At 51.7% G+C, this 17,631-nt stretch overlaps 1 protein-coding gene and 1 pseudogene across 2 annotated transcripts in view; one reads left to right on the top strand and one right to left on the bottom strand.

Annotated features, from left to right (window-relative positions):
- SLC44A2 (solute carrier family 44 member 2 (CTL2 blood group)) overlaps window positions 1-1,488 on the bottom strand; it is a 46,375-nt gene extending 44,887 nt beyond the window's left edge. For both annotated transcript variants that reach the window (XM_055238527.2, XM_055238529.2), the window contains exon 1: window positions 1,351-1,488. In XM_055238527.2, coding sequence (XP_055094502.1) covers window positions 1,351-1,381 — 31 coding nt within the window. In that variant the 5' untranslated portion in view covers window positions 1,382-1,488. The remainder of the gene's footprint in view (window positions 1-1,350) is intronic.
- Window positions 1,489-1,804: 316 nt separating this feature from the next.
- On the top strand, window positions 1,805-6,623 carry LOC129460187 (U6 snRNA-associated Sm-like protein LSm2; annotated as a pseudogene).
- The last annotated feature ends 11,008 nt before the right edge of the window (window positions 6,624-17,631 follow it).

Here is a 17,631-nt window from a genome sequence, read left to right as displayed (position 1 = left end):
CCATTCTGCCCCTCGTCCCTGTCCCAGCCAAACTTCATAGAGACCCAAGACCCCCTCAGATGCTGCCCACAAGCAGGCAAGACCTGGCTGGAACCTCAGGCTGAGACTCTCAGGTCAGAGACAGCCTGCCACACCCAAGGGACACACAGCACCCGAAGCCGCTGGGGCTGGGGTTTGAGCCCAAATCAAGACCAAGGGGGTCCCTCCAGGGGACTGGGCTGGCAGCTTCAATCGGGGAGAGGGTGCTGGGAGGTGGCCAGGTCCTGCTGCCTCCCCTTGGCTGGGCTCTGCAGGGAAAGTCCCAGCCTCCCTGATCTGTCTCTCCCGGCAGCCTCCTGAGGCCATACAGTCCCTGGGGGCAGGGAGGCACAGCTCTACCCAACTCGTTTTTCTTGAATATTTCGAGCAGTTTCCGGCCCCCTCCCCAGGGCCCTTCAGTGTCACAGTTTCCAGGAAGTTCTTGTCACACAAAGAGGGGCGTGACAGTGCTTCTTTGCCCCCAGGGTAGTATCACGTGGGGCTGGGGCTGAGTTGGGTCTTAGGGACCCAAAATGGAGAAGAGAAAGGAGAAACTGAGGATGGCAACTCCCCCCACCGCGGGAATCCAGGGGAGGGCGGCACCACAGGGCGCTGGTGATAGAGAAGCCCACATCCTGGGCCCATCCCCGGGGCCAAATGCCTGAGGTCGCCCCAAGAGGCTGGCCGGAGGAAGTTCCAGTCGCCAGCACCTCTCGAAATGGGAGGTGGGAGCCCCCCAGCCCCTTGCACAGGGAGGGGAAAGTTTCTCAATTGTTTCCTGCTTCCTTCCTGCCCCCTCACCAAAGGCGCCCTTCTTTCCGCCGTTTCCAGGCGGCTGGCCAGACCCGGTGGGCTCTCAGCTGGGTATTCGGTCTGCCCAGTCTTGCCTCAGTTTCCCCATCTGGCCAAAAGCCCCGGACGGCTACTTCTGGCGGAAAAGGGCAGGAGGAAGAAGTGGACAAAAGGGTTTGGAAGAGGAGGGGGATTTGAGGAGGTCAGGGCCCTGTCTCTTTTCCGAGCCCGGATCGCCGCGCCTCCCCTCCCCCGCCCGCCATCTGAGCCGCCCAGATAACGGGACCTCCCCGGGCAGAGCATGCGCCGTGAGCCCCGGCCCATCAGCCAGAGGGGGAGCTGGGGCTCCCGGGGAGGGGACGCGGGGCGACCCGGTTAGAGCAGGGGCGTGGGATCCGCGCAGTGTCGGATGCGGGGGCCCGAGCGCGGAGGGCCCTCCAGCGGCAGCGCAGGTGCCTAGGGTCTCAGATGTCCCCCTGGCTCAAGGTCCTCCCACCCCCAAGTCAGCAGAGGCGGCCCCTGACCGGAGGCGGCTCCTACCGTAGGCTCCGTTTTTCCGCTCGTCCTCCATGGCCGCGGCGGGGCGGGGAGCGGAGTCCGAGCCAGCGCGACCCCAGCCCGGGCGGGCGGGAGGCTCCGCGGGCTGCAGCGCCCCGCCCCGGGCCCCGGCCCCGCCCCGCCCGCCGGGCCAGCCCCCGCGCGCCTCCTCCAATGGGACCCTCGAGCGGGAGAGGGCGGTGGACCGGGGGCGGGGCCTGGCCCGGGAGGGGTGGGGCCCCAACCTTTGTTTCCAGTCTTGGCTCTCAAGTAACCCTCTTGAGGGTGTGCACGGTGAGCAAACAGAGGTCTGTCATTCATTCATTAATCTATGCATTTCATCGTCAAGGAGATATTGAGGCTGGGGGTGGTGGCGCGGGCCTGTAATTCCAGACACTCCGGAGGCTGAGGCGGGAGGATAGCTTGGGCCAAAGAGTTCCAGACCAGCCTGGGCAACATAGGAAGACCCTCGTCTGTACAAAAAATTTAAAAAATTAGCTGGGCTTGGTGATGCACACTTGTAATTCAGCTATTCGGGAGGCTGAGGTAGGAGGATCACTTGAGTCCAGGAGTTTGAGGCTGCAGTGAGCTATGATTGTGCCACTGCCTGGGCAACCCTGTCTCAAAATAATAAGAATTAATAATAATAATAGGCCGGGCGCGGTGGCTCACGCTTGTAATCCCAGCACTTTGGGAGGCCGAGGCAGGCGGATCACGAGGTCAGGAGATCGAGACCATCCTGGCTAACACGTTGAAACCCCGTCTCTACTAAAAATACAAAACATAGGCCGGGCGCGGTGGCTCACGCTTGTAATCCCAGCACTTTGGGAGGCCGAGGCGGGCGGATCACGAGGTCAGGAGATCGAGACCATGGTGAAACCCCGTCTCTACTAAAAATACAAAAAATTAGCCGGGCGTGGTGGCAGGCGCCTGTAGTCCCAGCTACTCGGAGAGGCTGAGGCAGGAGAATGGCGTGAACCCGGGAGGCAGAGGTTGCAGTGAGCCGAGATCGTGCCACTGCACTCCAGCCTAGGGGACAGAGCGAGACTCCGTCTCAAAAAAAAAAAAAAAAAAAAATACAAAACATTAGCCGGGCGTGGTGGCGGGCACCTGTAATCCCAGCTACTCGGGAGGCTGAGGCAGGAGAATGGCGTGAACCCGGGAGGCGGAGCGTGCAGTGAGCCGAGATCGTGCCACTGCACTCCAGCCTGGGCGACAGAGCAAGACTCCGTCTCAAAAAATAAAATAAGATAAAATAATAATAATAATAATAAAAGATGGATAGATAAATAATTGTTAGGTAAATATTGATCACCGTGTACCACTGAACATACCAAAAGATGCCATTTTCATTTATCAGATTGGTAAGAATTTTAGAGTTTGATAACATAAAATCAGGTGAGTGAATGCTTTGAAGCAGAATGTTTCCTGGCAGAAAGAGTAAATCCAAGTCATGTTCACCTGGTGCGATTCCTGTCTGGCACTGCCCCTGGACAAACTACTGCAGATGTGTGTGCATGGGATGTAGTAACCAAGGGGTGTTCCCTGCAGCCTTGACAGTTACTGTGGAAAAAATGGGTGAAAACAGGCCGGGTGCGGAGGCTCACGCCTGTAATCCCAGCACTTTGGGAGGCCGAGGCGGGCGGATCACTTGAAGTTGGGAGTTCGAGACCAGCCTGACCAACGTGGAGAATCCCCGTCTCTACTAAAAATACAAAAAATTAGCCTGGCATGGTGGCACATGCCTGTAATCCCAGCTACTCGGGAGGCTGAGGAGGAGAATCGCTTGAACCCAGGAGGTGGAGGTTGCGGTGAGCTGAGATGACGCTATTGCACTCCAGCCTGGGCAACAGAACTGGGCAAAAAGCGAAACTCTGTCTCAAAAAGAAAAAAAAAAAGAAAGAAAGAAAAATGGGTGAAAACATCACTGCACTCCAGCCTGGGTGACAGAGTGAGACCCTGTCCCCCCCCCCAAAAAAAAAGAAAGAAAAAAGAATAAAGCACGAAGTCATCAGGGAAATGTAAATCAAAACCTCGATGAGATACCATTGCACACCCACCTGAATAGCTAAAATTAAAAAGACTGGTCGAACCAAGTGTTGAGGAAGATGGGAAGCATATGGGGGCTCTCCTACACTGTTGGTGAGAATGTAAAATGCCACAACCAGTTGGAAAACGATCTGGCAGTTTCTTGCAAAGTTAATACCCTAGAAATTGCACTCCTAGGTATATACCCAAGAAAAAGTATAAGTGAAGAAAAGAAAAAACCCACATTCATATAAATGTTCATGGCAGCTTTATAGTATCCTTATTCGTAATGGGCAAAAAAACTAGGAGCAGCCCAAATGCCCATTAACAGATCAATGGTGAAGCAAACCATGGTGGGTTTCACCCATACCATGGGATTCTCCTTAGTGATAAGGAATGAACGTTTTCTTCTTTTTTTTTTAGGGACAGGATCTTTCTCTGTTGCCCAGGCTGGAGTGCGATGATGCAGTCATAGCTGACTGAAGCCCTGACCTCCTTAGCTCAAGTGATCCTCCTGCCTCAGCCTCCTGTTGCTGGGACTACAGGCACACACTATCATGACTGGCTAATTTTTTTTCTTTTTTTTTTGATAGAGTTTCACTCTTGTTGCTCAGGCTGGAGTGCAATGGTGCAATGGCATGATCCCAGCTCACTGCAACCTCCATCTCCCAAGTTCAAGTGATTTTCCTGCCTTAGCCTCTGAGTAGCTGGGATTACAGGCATGCATCACCACGCCCAGCTAATTTTGTATTTTTAGTAGAGACGGAGTTTCTCTATGTTGGTCAGGCTGGTCTGGAACTCCTGACATCAGGTGATCTGCCCCCCTCAGCCTCCAAAAGTGCTGGGATTATAGGCGTGAGCCACCGCATCTGGCCATACCTGGCTAATTTTTTAAATTTTTATAGAGATGAGGGTCTCCCTATGGGTGCCCAGACTGGTCTCAAGTGATCCTCCTGCCTCAGCCTCCTAAAGTGCTGAGATTACAGGTGTGAGCCACGGTGCCTGGTCCAGGAATAAATTATTGATGCAGGCAAAAATATGGATGAATCTCTCCCCAAAAAGCATAATGTTGTGTGAAAAAAGCCACACACTTTTTTCCGAAGTTCTAGAACAGGCATAGCTAATCAACCTATAGTAACAGAACATATATCAGTGGTTGACTTTTGGGGTAGTAATAACTACTGGGACGACAGGAGCAGCTTCTGGGCACTGGAAACAGAATTGTAGTTATTTAGTTTAGTTTGTGAATACTTGACCTTCTCCCCTGTACTCCCCCTGGCTTTTTTTTTCTAAGACAGAATCTTGCTCTGTTGCCCAAGCTGGAGTGCAGTGGCAATTTTTGTATTTTAGTAGAGACGGGGTTTCGCCATGTTGCCCAGGCTGGTCTCGAACTCCTGACCTCAGGTGATCTACCAACCTCAGCCTCCCAAAGTGCTGGGATTACAGGCGCAAACCACTGCGCCCAACCGACTTCTGCCCTTTTAAAATATGTGTTGCTGGCCCGGAGCGGTGGCTCACGCCTGTAATCCCAGCACTTTGGGAGGCCGAGGTGGGTGGATCACAAGGTCAGGAGTTCAAGACCAGCCTGACTAACTTGGTGAAACCTGGTCCCTACTAAAAATACCCGAAAAAAAAAAAATTAGACGGGCATGGCAGCGGGCGCCTGTAATCCCAGCTCCTCGGGAGACTGAGGCAGAGAATTGCTTGACCCCGGGAGGCGGAGGTTGCAGTGAGCCAAGATTGCGCCACTGCACTCTGGCCTGGGTGAAAGAGTGAGACAGTGTCTCAAATAAATAAATAAATAAAATATGTGTTGCTCTTCCCGGTCAGGTCGCCAGCATCATGTTCTTCTATTCCTTTTTCAAGTCCCTTGTGGGCAAGAATGTGGTCGTGGAACTCAAGAATGACTGGAACATCTGTGGCACCCTCCATTCAGTGGATCAGTATCTCAACATCGAACGAGCTGACATCAGTATCACACACCTTGAGAAATATCCTCACATTTTATCAGTGAAGAACTTCTAGGCTGGGTGCAGTGGCTCACGCCTGTAATCCCAGCACTTTGGGAGGCCAAGGCAGGTGGATCACCTGAGGTCAGGAGTTTGAGACCAGCCTGGCCAACATGGCAAAACCCCATCTCTACTAAAATACAAAACTTAGCCAGATGTGGTGGCAGGCACATGTAATCCCAGCTACTTGGGAAGCTGAGGCAGGAGGGTTGCTGGAATCTGGGAGGCGGAGGCTGCAGTGAGTTGAAATAATGCCACTGCACTCCAGTTTGGGTGACAGAGCGAGACTCCGTCTCAAAAAAAAAAAATTTTTTTTTTTTTTTTTTTTGAGACGGAGTCTCGCTCTGTCACCCAGGCTGGAGTGCAGTGGCGCGATCTCGGCTCACTGCAAGCTCCGCCTCCCGGGTTCACGCCATTCTCCTGCCTCAGCCTCTCCGAGTAGCTGGGACTACAGGCGCCCGCCACCACGCCCGGCTAATTTTTTTGTATTTTTAGTAGAGACGGGGTTTCACCGTGGTCTTGATCTCCTGACCTCGTGATCCGCCCGCCTCGGCCTCCCAAAGTGCTGGGATTACAAGCGTGAGCCACCGCGCCCGGCCTAAAAAAAAAAAAATTTTAAAAGGACTGTTTCGGCCGGGCACGGTGGCTCAAGCCTGTAATTCTAGCACTTTGGGAGGCTGAGGTGGGCGGATCTCGAGGTCAGGAGTTCGAGACCATCCTGGCTAACATAGTGAAACCCTGTCTCTACTAAAAATACAAAAAAATTAGCAGGGCGTGGTGGTGGGCGCCTGTAGTCCCAGCTACTCGGGAGGCTGAGGCAGGAGAATGGCGTGAACCCGGGAGGCGGAGCTTGCAGTGAGCCGAGATGGTGCCACTGCACTCCAGCCTGGGGGACAGAGCCAGACTCTGTCTCAAAAAAAAAAAAAAAAAAGGACTGTTTCATTCCGGGCTCAGTGTTCCCATACGTGCAGTTACCAGCAGAGGAGGTCGACACACAGTTGCCATAGCATGCAGCAAGGAAGAAAGCCAGCAGTAGTGACAGCCCCTCCTTCTCTTCCCTTCCCTCTTCCTTGGTGACCTGTAACCCCGAGTCCCAGCCCAGGACCCCTAACTCCCACTATTTGGAGGGGTTTTGTTTGTTTTTTTACTAATGATGGTTTTGTGGGGTTTTTTAAAAAGGGAAGAGTGGATAAGAGGAATAATAGGGAACAGGTATCCTTTGTTGAGAAAGGGAGAAGAGGTAGGCTGGGAAACTCCAAAGCCTTCCCAGTCCCAAGCACCTGCCATTCTCACTACCTCCCTGGAGATGGTGGGAGGGAGGGCTTCCTAGATCTTTCCAGGGTACCATGTGATTCACCTGGGGGATGAAAGGAATCTGTCCCATGTCGGGAATAACATTTATGATGCAAATATATATGTATGTGTGTGTGTGTATACATAATAATAAACAAAAATATGTTACATTTCAAAATGAGAATTTTTAAAATAGTTTAAGAAAAAAGGAGGTGGTCCTGCAGATTATAATAAGAGTAAATGTTTACAGCCAGGAGGGGTGGCTTACATCTGTGATCCCAGCACTTTGGGAGGCAGGAGGGTCACTTGAGGTTAGGAGTTCAAGATTAGCCTGGACAACATGATGAAAACCTGTCTCTAAGGCCAGGCACAGTGGCTCACACCTGTAATTCCAGCACTTTGGGAGGCCAAGGCAGGCGGGTCACCTGAAGTCAGGTGTTCGAGACCAGCCCGACCAACATGGAGAAATCCCATCTTTACTAAAAATACAAAATTAGCCTAGTGTGGTGGCGCATGCATGCAATCCCAGCTACTTGGGAGGCTGAAGCAGGAGAATCACTTGAACCTGGGAGTCGGAGGTTGCAGTGATCCAAGATTGCAGCATTGCACACCAGCCTGGGTGACAGAATGAGACTCGGTCTCAAAAAAAAAAACAAAAAAAGGAAAGAAAGAGTGAATGTTTATAGAAAGCTTAGCCAGTGTCAGACAAGGTATTAAATGCTTTATATTATTTTTTTAACTCTTTTTCTTTTTTTTGAAATAGAGACCAGGTCTCATTAGCCTCAATCGATCTGCCCATCTTGGCCTCTTGAAGTGCTGGGATTACAAGCATGAGCCACCATGATGGCCAAGCACCTTTTTTTTTTTTTGAGCCAAGGTCTCACTCTATCACCCAGGCTGCTGGAGGGCAGTGGCGCGATCTTGGCTCACCCAGTAAAGCGCTCTCTCTCTCTCTCTCTCTCTCTGTGTATTTGTATATATATATAGTTGTTGTTGTTGATTGTTTATTTGTTTTTGTTTTTGAGATGGAGTCTCACTCTGTCGCCAGGTTGGAGTGCAGTGGTGTGATCTCAGCTCACTGCAACCTCTGCCTCCTGGGTTCAAGCAATTCTTCTGCCTCAGCCTTCTGAGTAGCTGGGACTACAGGCACCCGCCACCATGCTCAGCTAATTTTTTGTATATTTAGTGCAGAAGGGGTTTCACCGTGTTAGCCATGACGGTCTCAATCTCCTGACCTCATGATCCACCGCCATGGCCTCCCAAAGTGCGGGGATTACAGGCGTGAGACACCACGTCTGGCCCAAGCACTCTATATTAAATCATTATAATCATTTCCAATTGGGGAAAGTGACCCAGAGAGGTGAAGTAATTTACCCACAGTAACATAATGAGCCTGTGACTCTGCAAGGATCTGAACCCAGGGAGTCCGACTTTACACCCAAGACACACTTCCTTCCCCTTCAACCACATGCCTTCCGGAGTAGGGTCCAGGTCATCTTGTTGAGTGATAATAGCAAGTTGTATTTATTTTTTCATTTAAGACAGAGTCTCTCTCTGTTGCCCAGGCTGGAGTGCAGTGGTGCGAACTCAGCTCACTGCAACCTCCTTCTCTTGGATTCAAGCGATTTGTGTGCCTCAGCCTCTGGAGTAGCTGGGATTTCAAGTGCGCACCACCATGCTCAGCTCACTGCAACCTCTGTCTCCTGGGTTCAAGCAATTCTCCTGCCTCAGACTCCCGAGTAGCTGGGATTACAGGCATCCGCCAGCATACCTGGCTAATTTTTTGTATTTTTAGTAGAGAAGGATTTCATCATGTTGGCCAGGCTGGTCTCAAAGTCCTGACCTCAGGTGATCCACCGGCCTTAGCCTCCCAAAGTGCAGGGATTACAGGTGCGAGCCACCATGCCTGGCCAGTTTTTTTTATTTTTAGTAGAGACAGACTTTTTGCCATGTTGCCCAGGCTGGTCTCGAACTCTTGGCCTCAAGTGCCCCACCCGCCTCTGCCTCCTGAAGTTCTGGGATTACAGGCGAGAGCCACTGTGCCCGTCCACAAGTTGTATAGTCTTATAGGGTATGGGAGAAAGAGAGAGAAAGAGGGTACAACACACATACACACACACACACACACACACACACACACACACACACACCCCTGCATGTAACCCAACTGAAAAAGATCTGAATCAGCCAGTGGTTATGAGAGGGATGAAGATTGGGGAAGGGGGTGTCACGGGGGACTTTTTATTTCTTTTTCTCTCACACCTCTGCTGGAAGGAACTTTTGCTTTTTCTTTAGTTTTGCTTTCTATTTTGTTGTTTTCTCAGGAACTGGCTCAGCACAATCTTTTCTTAAGATAGGATCTTGCTTTGTCACCGAGGCTGGAGTGCAGCGGTGCAACCATAGCTCACTGCAGCCTCAATCTTCTGGGCTCCAGTGGTCCTCCCACCTCAGACTCCTGAGCAGCTGGGCGCGTGGCTTACACCTGTAATCCCAGCACTTTGGGAGGCCGAGGTGGGTGGATTACTTGAGGTCAGGAGTTTGAGGCCAGCCTAGCCAACATGGCAAAACCCAGTCTCTACCAAAAATACAAAAATTAGCCCAGCGTGGTGGCAGACGCCTGTAATCCCAGCTTCTTGGGAGGCTGAGGCAGGAGAATCGCTTGAACTAGGAGAAGGAGGTTGCAATTAGCTGAGATTGCGCCACTGCACTCCAGCCTGGGCGACAAAGTGAGAATCTGTCTCAAAAAAAAAAAAAAAAAAAAAGAAAAAAAAAAAGCTGGGTATAGTGGTTCACGCCTATAATCCCAGCACTTTGGGAGGCCAAGGCAGGCAGATCTCGAGGTCAGGAGTTCGAGACCAGCCTGGCCGATGTGGCGAAACCCTGCCTCTACTAAAAATGCAAAAATTAGCCGGGTGTGATGGCAGGCACCTGTAGTCCCAGCTACTTGGGAGGCTGAGGCAGAAGAATGGCGTGAACCTGGGAGACAGAGCTTGCAGTAAGCCAAGATCGCGTCACTGCACTCCAGCCTGGGCAACAGAGCGAGACTCCGTCTCAAAAAAAAATAAAATAATAAAATAATAAAAATAAATAAATAAATAAAATATAAAAAAATAAAATAAAATTAGCTGGGCATGGTGGTGTGTGCCTGTAATCCCAGCTACTCAGGAGGCTGAGGCAGGAGAATTGCTTGAACCCAGGAGACAGAGGCTGCAGTGAGCCAAGATTGTGCCACTGCACTCCAGCCTCTGTGACAGGGTGAGACTCCATCTCAAAATTATTATTATTTTTTTTAATTAATTTATTTTTTTATTATACTTTAGGGTTTTAGGGTACATGTGCACAATGTGCAGGTTTGTTACATATGTATCCATGTGCCATGTTGATTTCCTGCACCCATTAACTCGTCATTTAGCATTAGGTGTATCTCCTAATGCTGTCCCTCCCCCCTCCCCCCACCCCACAATCAAAATTATTAAAAAAAAAAAAAAAAGAAGAAGAATGGTGGGTACCAGGGGTTGGGAGGGGGAGGAGGAGTGTTTCATAGGGACAAGTTTTCCTTTGGGAAGATGAGAAAGTTCTGGAGATGGATGGTGGTGACAGTTGCATGACCATTAATGTGCTTAATGCCACCGAACTGTGCACTTCAAAATGGCTAAGGTGGCCAGCTGTGGTGGCACGTGTCTGTAGGCTCAGCTACTTGGGAGGCTGAGGTGGGAGGATGGCTTGAGACAGCAGGAGAGGAACTGAAATTCGGGAAGTTAGGGTATCTGGGACAGCAGGTTCAGGTGGTGTCCTGTGGCAGAGGTCAGCAGTTGTCTGTGCCAGGTGGGGGTGGTTGGAGGGCAATGGGGGGCCATAGAGGATGTGAGAGTGAGTGAGAGTCAAAAAATAATTGTGAGTTTCAGAGAGATCTCTTTAGTGGTGTGGAGAAGGGATTGTGGACAGGGCCTAGAGGCATGGTCCCTGGGAGAGGCTGGAGGAGGCTCCAGGCATCCAGAAGGAGCAAGGCCACGGCCTCAGGGGGATGGGGGAGGTCACCACTGAGGTGGGGCAGGCGGGGCAGGCAGAGCCAGCACACAGAGCTGCTCTGTTCTCTGACCCCAAGGAAGCTTTTGGGCTCATGAATTTTTCATGCCAAACAGGCCTGGAGTTTCAGATTCCAGGGCACTGGGCCCAGGCTTTCGGGTTCTGTTTACTGCCTGACAACATCTCAGGGCCCCAGGAGGTGAGTCCTTTATTTTGTTGTTGTTGTTGTTGTTTTTGAGACAGACTCTCACTCTATTGCCCCAGACTGGAGTGCAATGGCGCAATCTTGGCTCACTGCAACCTCTGCCTCCTGGTTTCAAGTGATTCTCCTGCCTCAGTCTCCTGAGTAGGTGGGATTACAGGCACGCGTCACCACACCCGGCTAATTCTGTATTTTTAGTGCAGACAGGGTTTCACCATTTTGGCCAGGCTGGTCTCAAACTCCTGACCTTAGGTGATCCACCCGCCTCAGCCTCCTGAATTGCTAGGGTTACAGGCGTGAGCCACCATGCCCGGCTGCCAGGAGACTAGTTATTTTGAGGTTTCAGCAACGTCTAGGCTGGGGTGAGGGCCTAGCAGTGACTGCATCCCCCTAGGTGAACTTCTCAGCAGGCAGCTGCTGGGAGCATGAAGGACCGCTCCCCTCCTTTGGGCAGAAGCAACCTAAAGTCTTGGGCTTTAGGCTTGGCGAGATGGCTCACGCCTATAATCCCAGCACTTTGGGAGGCCGAGGTGGGTGGACCACTTAAGTCCACGAGTTGGAGACCAGCCTGGGCGACATTGTAAAACCTGTCTGTACCAAAAAGTATAAAAATTAGCTGAGTGTGGTGGTCACACACCTGTGGTCCCAGCTGTGCAGGAGGCTGGGGTGGGAGAATTGCTTGATTGCTTGAACCCAGGGAGGGGGAGGTTGCAGTGAGCTGAGATCACACCACTGCACTCCAGCCTGGGTGACAGAGACCCTGCCTCAAAAAAAAAAAAAAAAAAAAAAAAATCAGGGCCAGGTGCGGTGGCTCACCCCTGCAATCCCAGCACTTTGGGAGGCTGAGGTGGGTGGATCACCTGAGGTCGGGAGTTTGAGACCAGCCTGACCAACATGGAGAAACCTTGTCTCTACTAAAAATACAAAATTAGCCAGGTATGGTGGTGCGTGCCTGTAATCCCAGCTACTTGGGAGGCTGAGGCAGGAGAATCACTTGAACCTGGGAGGCGGAGGTTATGGTGAGCCAAGGTTGCACCATTGCCCTCCAGCATGGGCAACAAGAGTGAAATTCCGTCTCAAAAAAAAAAAAAAAAAAAAGGCCGGGCACAGTGGCTCAAGCCTGTAATCCCAGCACTTTGGGAGGCCAACGTGCAATGCGGGCGGATCACAAGGTCAGGAGTTTGAGACCAGCCTGGCCAATATGGCGAAACCCTATCTCTACTAAAAGTACAAAAATTAGCCAGGCATGGTGGCACAAACCTGTGGTCCCAGCTACTCGGGAAGCTGAGACAGAAGAATCACTTGAACCCGTGAGGCGGAGGTTGCAGTGAGTCGAGATCACACCACTCCACTCCAGCCTGGGCAACAGAGCAAGACTCCGTCTCAAAAAAAAAAACAAAAAACTGTGCTTTCCAGGGCTCAAATCCCAGCTCTGATTCTTCTGACTGGATGACATTGTACAAATCACTTACCCTTTCAGGGCCTCAGTTTCCCTATCTGTCAAATGAAGATAATAGAGCTGGGGGAGGTGACTCATGCCTGTAATCCCAGGGTTTTGGAAGTCTGAGGTGGCAGGACGGCTTGAGGCCAGGAGCTCAAGACCAGCTTGAGCAATGTAGCGAGACCCATCTCTACAAAAAATTTAAAAATTGACCAGGCACGGTGGCTCATGCCTGTAATCCCAGCACTTTGAGAGGCCGAGGTGTGCAGATCATGGGGTCAGGAGATCGAGACCATCTTGGCTAACATGGTGAAACCCTGTCTCTACTAAAAATACAAAAAATTAGCCGGGCTTGATGGCGGGCACCTGTAGTCCCAGCTACTCGGGAGGCTGAGGCAGGAGAAGGGCGTGAACCCGTGAGGCGGAGCCTGCAGTGAGCCGAAATTGTGCCACTGCACTCCAGCCTGGGCAACAGGACAAGACTCTGTTTCAAAAAAAAAAAAATTTTTAAAAATTAGCCGGGAGGGCCGGGCGCGGTGGCTCACGCTTGTAATCCCAGCACTTTGGGAGGCCGAGGCGGGCGGATCACGAGGTCAGGAGATCAAGACCACGGTGAAACCCCCTCTCTACTAAAAACACAAAAACATTAGCCGGGCGTGGTGGCGGGCGCCTGTAGTCCCAGCTACTCGGAGAGGCTGAGGCAGGAGAATGGCGTGAACCCGGGAGGCGGAGCTTGCAGTGAGCCGAGATTGCGCCACTGCACTCCAGCCTGGGCGACAGAGCGAGACTCCGTCTCAAAAAAAAAAAAAAAAAATTAGCCGGGAGTAGTGGTGCTCACCTGTAGTCCCAGCTACTGGAGAGGCCTAGGTGAGAGGATCTCTTGAGTTCAGAAGGTTGAGGCTGCAGTGAGCCGTGATTGCACCACTGCACTGCAGCCTGGGTGACAAAGCAAGTCCTTGTCTCAAATAAATAAATAAATAAATAAAAGATAATAGGCTTCCCTAATTCAAGGAGCTGTCTTGAGGATTCCTGCATGGGCGACATTTAGGGCCACCCTCACTTACAGTGAGCACCATTTAAGCCAGAGTTAGTGTTACTAATAGTAATATTCGCATCCAGCAATATAGCAAAGCAGGTGGAAGCAGACTGGGACCAGATTCTTAAATCCCGGGACTCAGATTTGAATTCTGGGTCAACTGCCTCCTGGCTCTGTGGCCGTGGGCTTGGGCAGGTGCCTTCGCCTCTCTGTGTCCCTGCTTCTGTCTTTATAAGATGGCACGAAGGAGACCTGTGCCAGATGATAACTTTTTATTTTTCATTCTATTTATTTATTTTTTTGAGACAGAGTCTCACTGGCACCCAGGCTGGAGTGCAGTGGTGCAATCTCGGCTCACTATAACCTCTGCCTCCCCAGTTCAAGTGATTCTGCTGCCTCAGCCTCCCAAGTAGCTGGGATTACAGGCGCGCATCACCACGCCCGGCTATTTTTTGTATTTTTAGTGGAGACGGGGTTTGGCCATGTTGGCCAGGCTGGTCTCAAACTCCTGGCCTCAGGTGATCTGTCCACCTTGGCTTCCCAAAGTGCTGGGATACAGGCATGAAACACTGCTCCTGGCCCAGATGATAATGTTTTCATTAAAGTGCAGTGCTGCTGTCAATGTTGATGTTAATTTCAGATGGAGAGGCAAGTGGATGATCCCCATAGCTGCTGTTCTCTAAGTCCCCACCTACAGGGGCTGATAAAGGGGCTGGGGTAGTGTTTGGGGAAAGGACAGGTGAAGTCTGGGTAGGCTGTCTTGCTCCCTGGAGGCCCTGCAGGACATCTCCCTCCCTCAGCCAAGCAACGTGGTTCTGAGCAAGGCTGAGGTTTACTTTCCCTTTCCTTCTGCCCTGTCCTCAAAACTACCGCACTTTGGGAGGCCGAGGCGGGTGGATCACGAGGTCAAGAGTTCGACAACATCCTGGTCAACATGGTGAAACCCTGTCTCTAATAAAAATACAAAAATTAGCTGGGCATGGTGGTGCGCACCTGTAGTCCCACCTACTCAGGAGTCTGAGGCAGGAGAATCGCTTGAACCTGGGAGGCAGAGGTTGCAGTGAGTTGAGATCGCACCACTGCACTCCAGCCTGGTGACAGACTGAGACTCCGTTTCGAAAAAAAAAAGGAAAGTCAAGGGGTGGAATCTGGGTCTGCAGTAGCTGGTGTGCACGAAACATGCATGGAGCTAGGGGCCATGCCAGGTATTTGGCTATGCAACTGCAGGAGAGGGCACCATGGCTGTTATACCCATTTAACATAAGGGGAGACTGAGGCACAGCAGGTGCATTCACCAGCCCATGCCTTGTAGCCAGTGTGTGGTGGTGTCAAAAATCAAACCCAGCATCTGTGCTCTCAACTGCCACATCATCATCCAGATCATCATCTTCATCCTCCTCCTCAGCGACATGGTTGACAGTCAGCTACATCCAAGTTCCCTTCCAACACCACGTTGCACAGAATAACTCATTTAATCTGCACAAACCAGGCACAGTGGCTCAGACTACGCCTGTAATCCCAGTACTTTGGAGGGCCGAGGGGGGAGGATCGCTTGAGCCCCGGAGTTCGAGAACAGCCTGGGCAACATACTGAGACTCCATCTCTACAAAAAATGTAAAAATTAGCTAGGTGGGTCCGGGTGCAGTGGCTCACGCCTGTAATCCCAGCACTTTGGGAGGCCAAGGCGGGCGGATCACGAGGTCAGGAGATCAAGACCATCCTGGCTAACATGGTGAAACCCTGTCTTTACTAAAAGTACAAAAAGTTAGCCAGGCGTAGGCCGGGCACGGTGGCTCACGCCTGTAATCCCAGCACTTTGGGAGGCCAAGGTGGGTGGATCACGAGGTCAGGAGTTTGAGACCATCCTGGCTAACATGGTGAAACCCCGCCTCTACTAAAAAATACAAAAAATTAGCCGGGCGAGGTGGCAGGCGCCTATAGTCCCAGCTGCTCGGGAGTCTGAGGCAGGAGAATGGCGTGAACCCAGGAGGCGGAGCTTGCAGTGAGCCGAGATCCCGCCACTGCTCTCCAGCCTGGGCGACAGAGCGAGATGCTGTCTCAAAAAAAAAAAAAAAAAAAAAAATGAGCTAGGTGGGGCCGGGCGCGGTGGCTCTCACCTGTAATCCCAGCACTTTGGGAGGCCAAGGTGGGTGGATCACGAGGTCAGGAGATCGAGACCATCCTGGCTAACATGGTGAAACCCTGTCTCTACTAAAAGAACAAAAAGTTAGCCAGGCGTGGTGGCAGGTGCCTCTAGTCCCAGCCACTTGGGAGGTTGAGGCAGGAGAATGGTGTGAACTCGGGAGGCGGAGCTTGCAGTGAGTCCAGATCGCACCATTGCACTTCAGCCTGGGCGACAGAGCGAGACTCCATCCCAAAAAAAAAAAAAAAGGCCAGGCGCGGTGGCTCATGCCTGCAATCCCAGCACTTTGGGAGGCTGAAGCAAGCGGATCACGAGGTCAGGAGATCAAGACCATCCTGGCTAACACAGTGAGTCCAGATCGCACCATTGCACTTCAGCCCGGGCGACAGAGCGAGACTCCATCTCAAAAAAAAAAAAAAGGCCAGGCACGGTGGCTCATGCCTGTAATCCCAGCACTTTGGGAGGCCGAAGCAGGCGGATCACGAGGTCAGGAGATCAAGACCATCCTGGCTAACACAGTGAAACCCCGTTTCTACTAAAAATGCAAAAAAAATTAGCAGGGCATGGTGTCGTGTGCCTGTAGTCCCAGCTACTCGGGAGGCTGAGGCGGGAGAATGGCGTGAACCCGGGAGGTGGAGCTTGCAGTGAGCCGAGATCGCGCCACTGCACTCCAGCCTGGGCGACAGAGCGAGACTCCGTCTCAAAAAAAAAAAAAAATTAGCTAGGTGGGCCTGGTGCAGTGGCTCACGCCTGTCATCCCAACACTTTGGGAGGCCGAGGCGGGTGGATCACGAGGTCAGGAGTTCACGACCAGCCTGGCCAAGATGGTGAAACCCCATCTCTACTAAAAATACAAAAAAAAAAATTAGCTGGGCGTGGTGGCAGGCGCCTGTAATCCCAGCTACTCTGTGAGTCTGAGGCAGAGAATTGCTTGAAGCCGGGAGGCAGAGGTTGCAGTGAGCAGAGATTGCGCCACTGCACTCCAGCCTGGGCGACAAAGCCACACTCCGTCTCAAAAAAAAAAAAAAAAAATTAGCTAGGTGTGGGCCAGGCGCTGTGGCTCATGCCTGTAATCCCAGCACTTTGGGAGGCCAAGGCAGGCGGATCATGAGGTCAAGAGTTTGAGACCAGCCTGGCCAACATGGTGAAACCCCATCTCTACTAAAGATACAAAAAATTAGCTGGGCATGGTGGTGCATGCCTGTAATCCCAGTTGCTTGGGAGGCTGAGACAGCAGGATTGCTTGAACCTGGGAGGCAGAGGTTGCAGTGAGCCGAGATTGTGCCATTGCACTCCAGCCTGGGCAACAGGACGAGACTCCATCTCAAAAAAAAAAAAAAATTAGCTAGGTGTGGCCGGGCGCAGTGGCTCACACCTGTCATCCTAGCACTTTGGGAGGCCAAGGCGAGTGGATCACCTGAGGTCGTGAGTTCGAGACCAGCCTGACCAACATGGAGAAACCCTGTCTCTACTAAAAATACAAAAAAAGTAGCCGGGCGTGGTGGCGCGTGCCTGTAATCTCAGCTACTTGGGAGGCTGAGGCAGGAGAATTGCTTGAACCCGAGAGGCAGAGGTTTCAGCTAGCCGAGATCACATCATTGCACTCTAGCCTGGTCAACAAGAGCAAAACTCTGTCTCAAAAAAAAAAATTAGCTAGGTGTGGCGGTTTGTGCCTGTAGTTCCAGTTACTAGGAAGGCTGAAGCAGGAGGATGGCTTGAGCCCAGGAAGTCGAGGCTGCAGTGAGCCATGATTGCATCACTGCACTCCAGTCTAGGGTACAGATTGAGACCCTGTCTCTACAAAAAAAGTTTTTTGGCTAGGTGCAGTGGCTCATGCCTGTAATCCCAGCCCTTTGGGAGGCTGAGGCGGGTGGATCATCTGAGGTCGGGAGCTTGAGACCAGCCTGGCCAACATGGTGAAACCCCATCTCTATTAAAAATACAAAATTTGCCAGGCATGATGGCGCATACCTGTAATCCCAGCTACTTGGGAGGCTGAGGCAGAAGAATCCCTTGAATCTGGGAAGCGGAGGTTGTGGTGAGTCGAGATCATGCCACTGCACTCCAGCCTGGAGTCTAAAAAAAAAAAAAAATTAGCTGGGCATG

The sequence above is a fragment of the Symphalangus syndactylus genome, chromosome 13 (genome assembly GCF_028878055.3).
Source record: "Symphalangus syndactylus isolate Jambi chromosome 13, NHGRI_mSymSyn1-v2.1_pri, whole genome shotgun sequence".
In the NCBI taxonomy this organism is placed as follows: domain Eukaryota; kingdom Metazoa; phylum Chordata; class Mammalia; order Primates; family Hylobatidae; genus Symphalangus; species Symphalangus syndactylus.
This window is presented reverse-complemented; position numbering and strand designations above follow the sequence as displayed.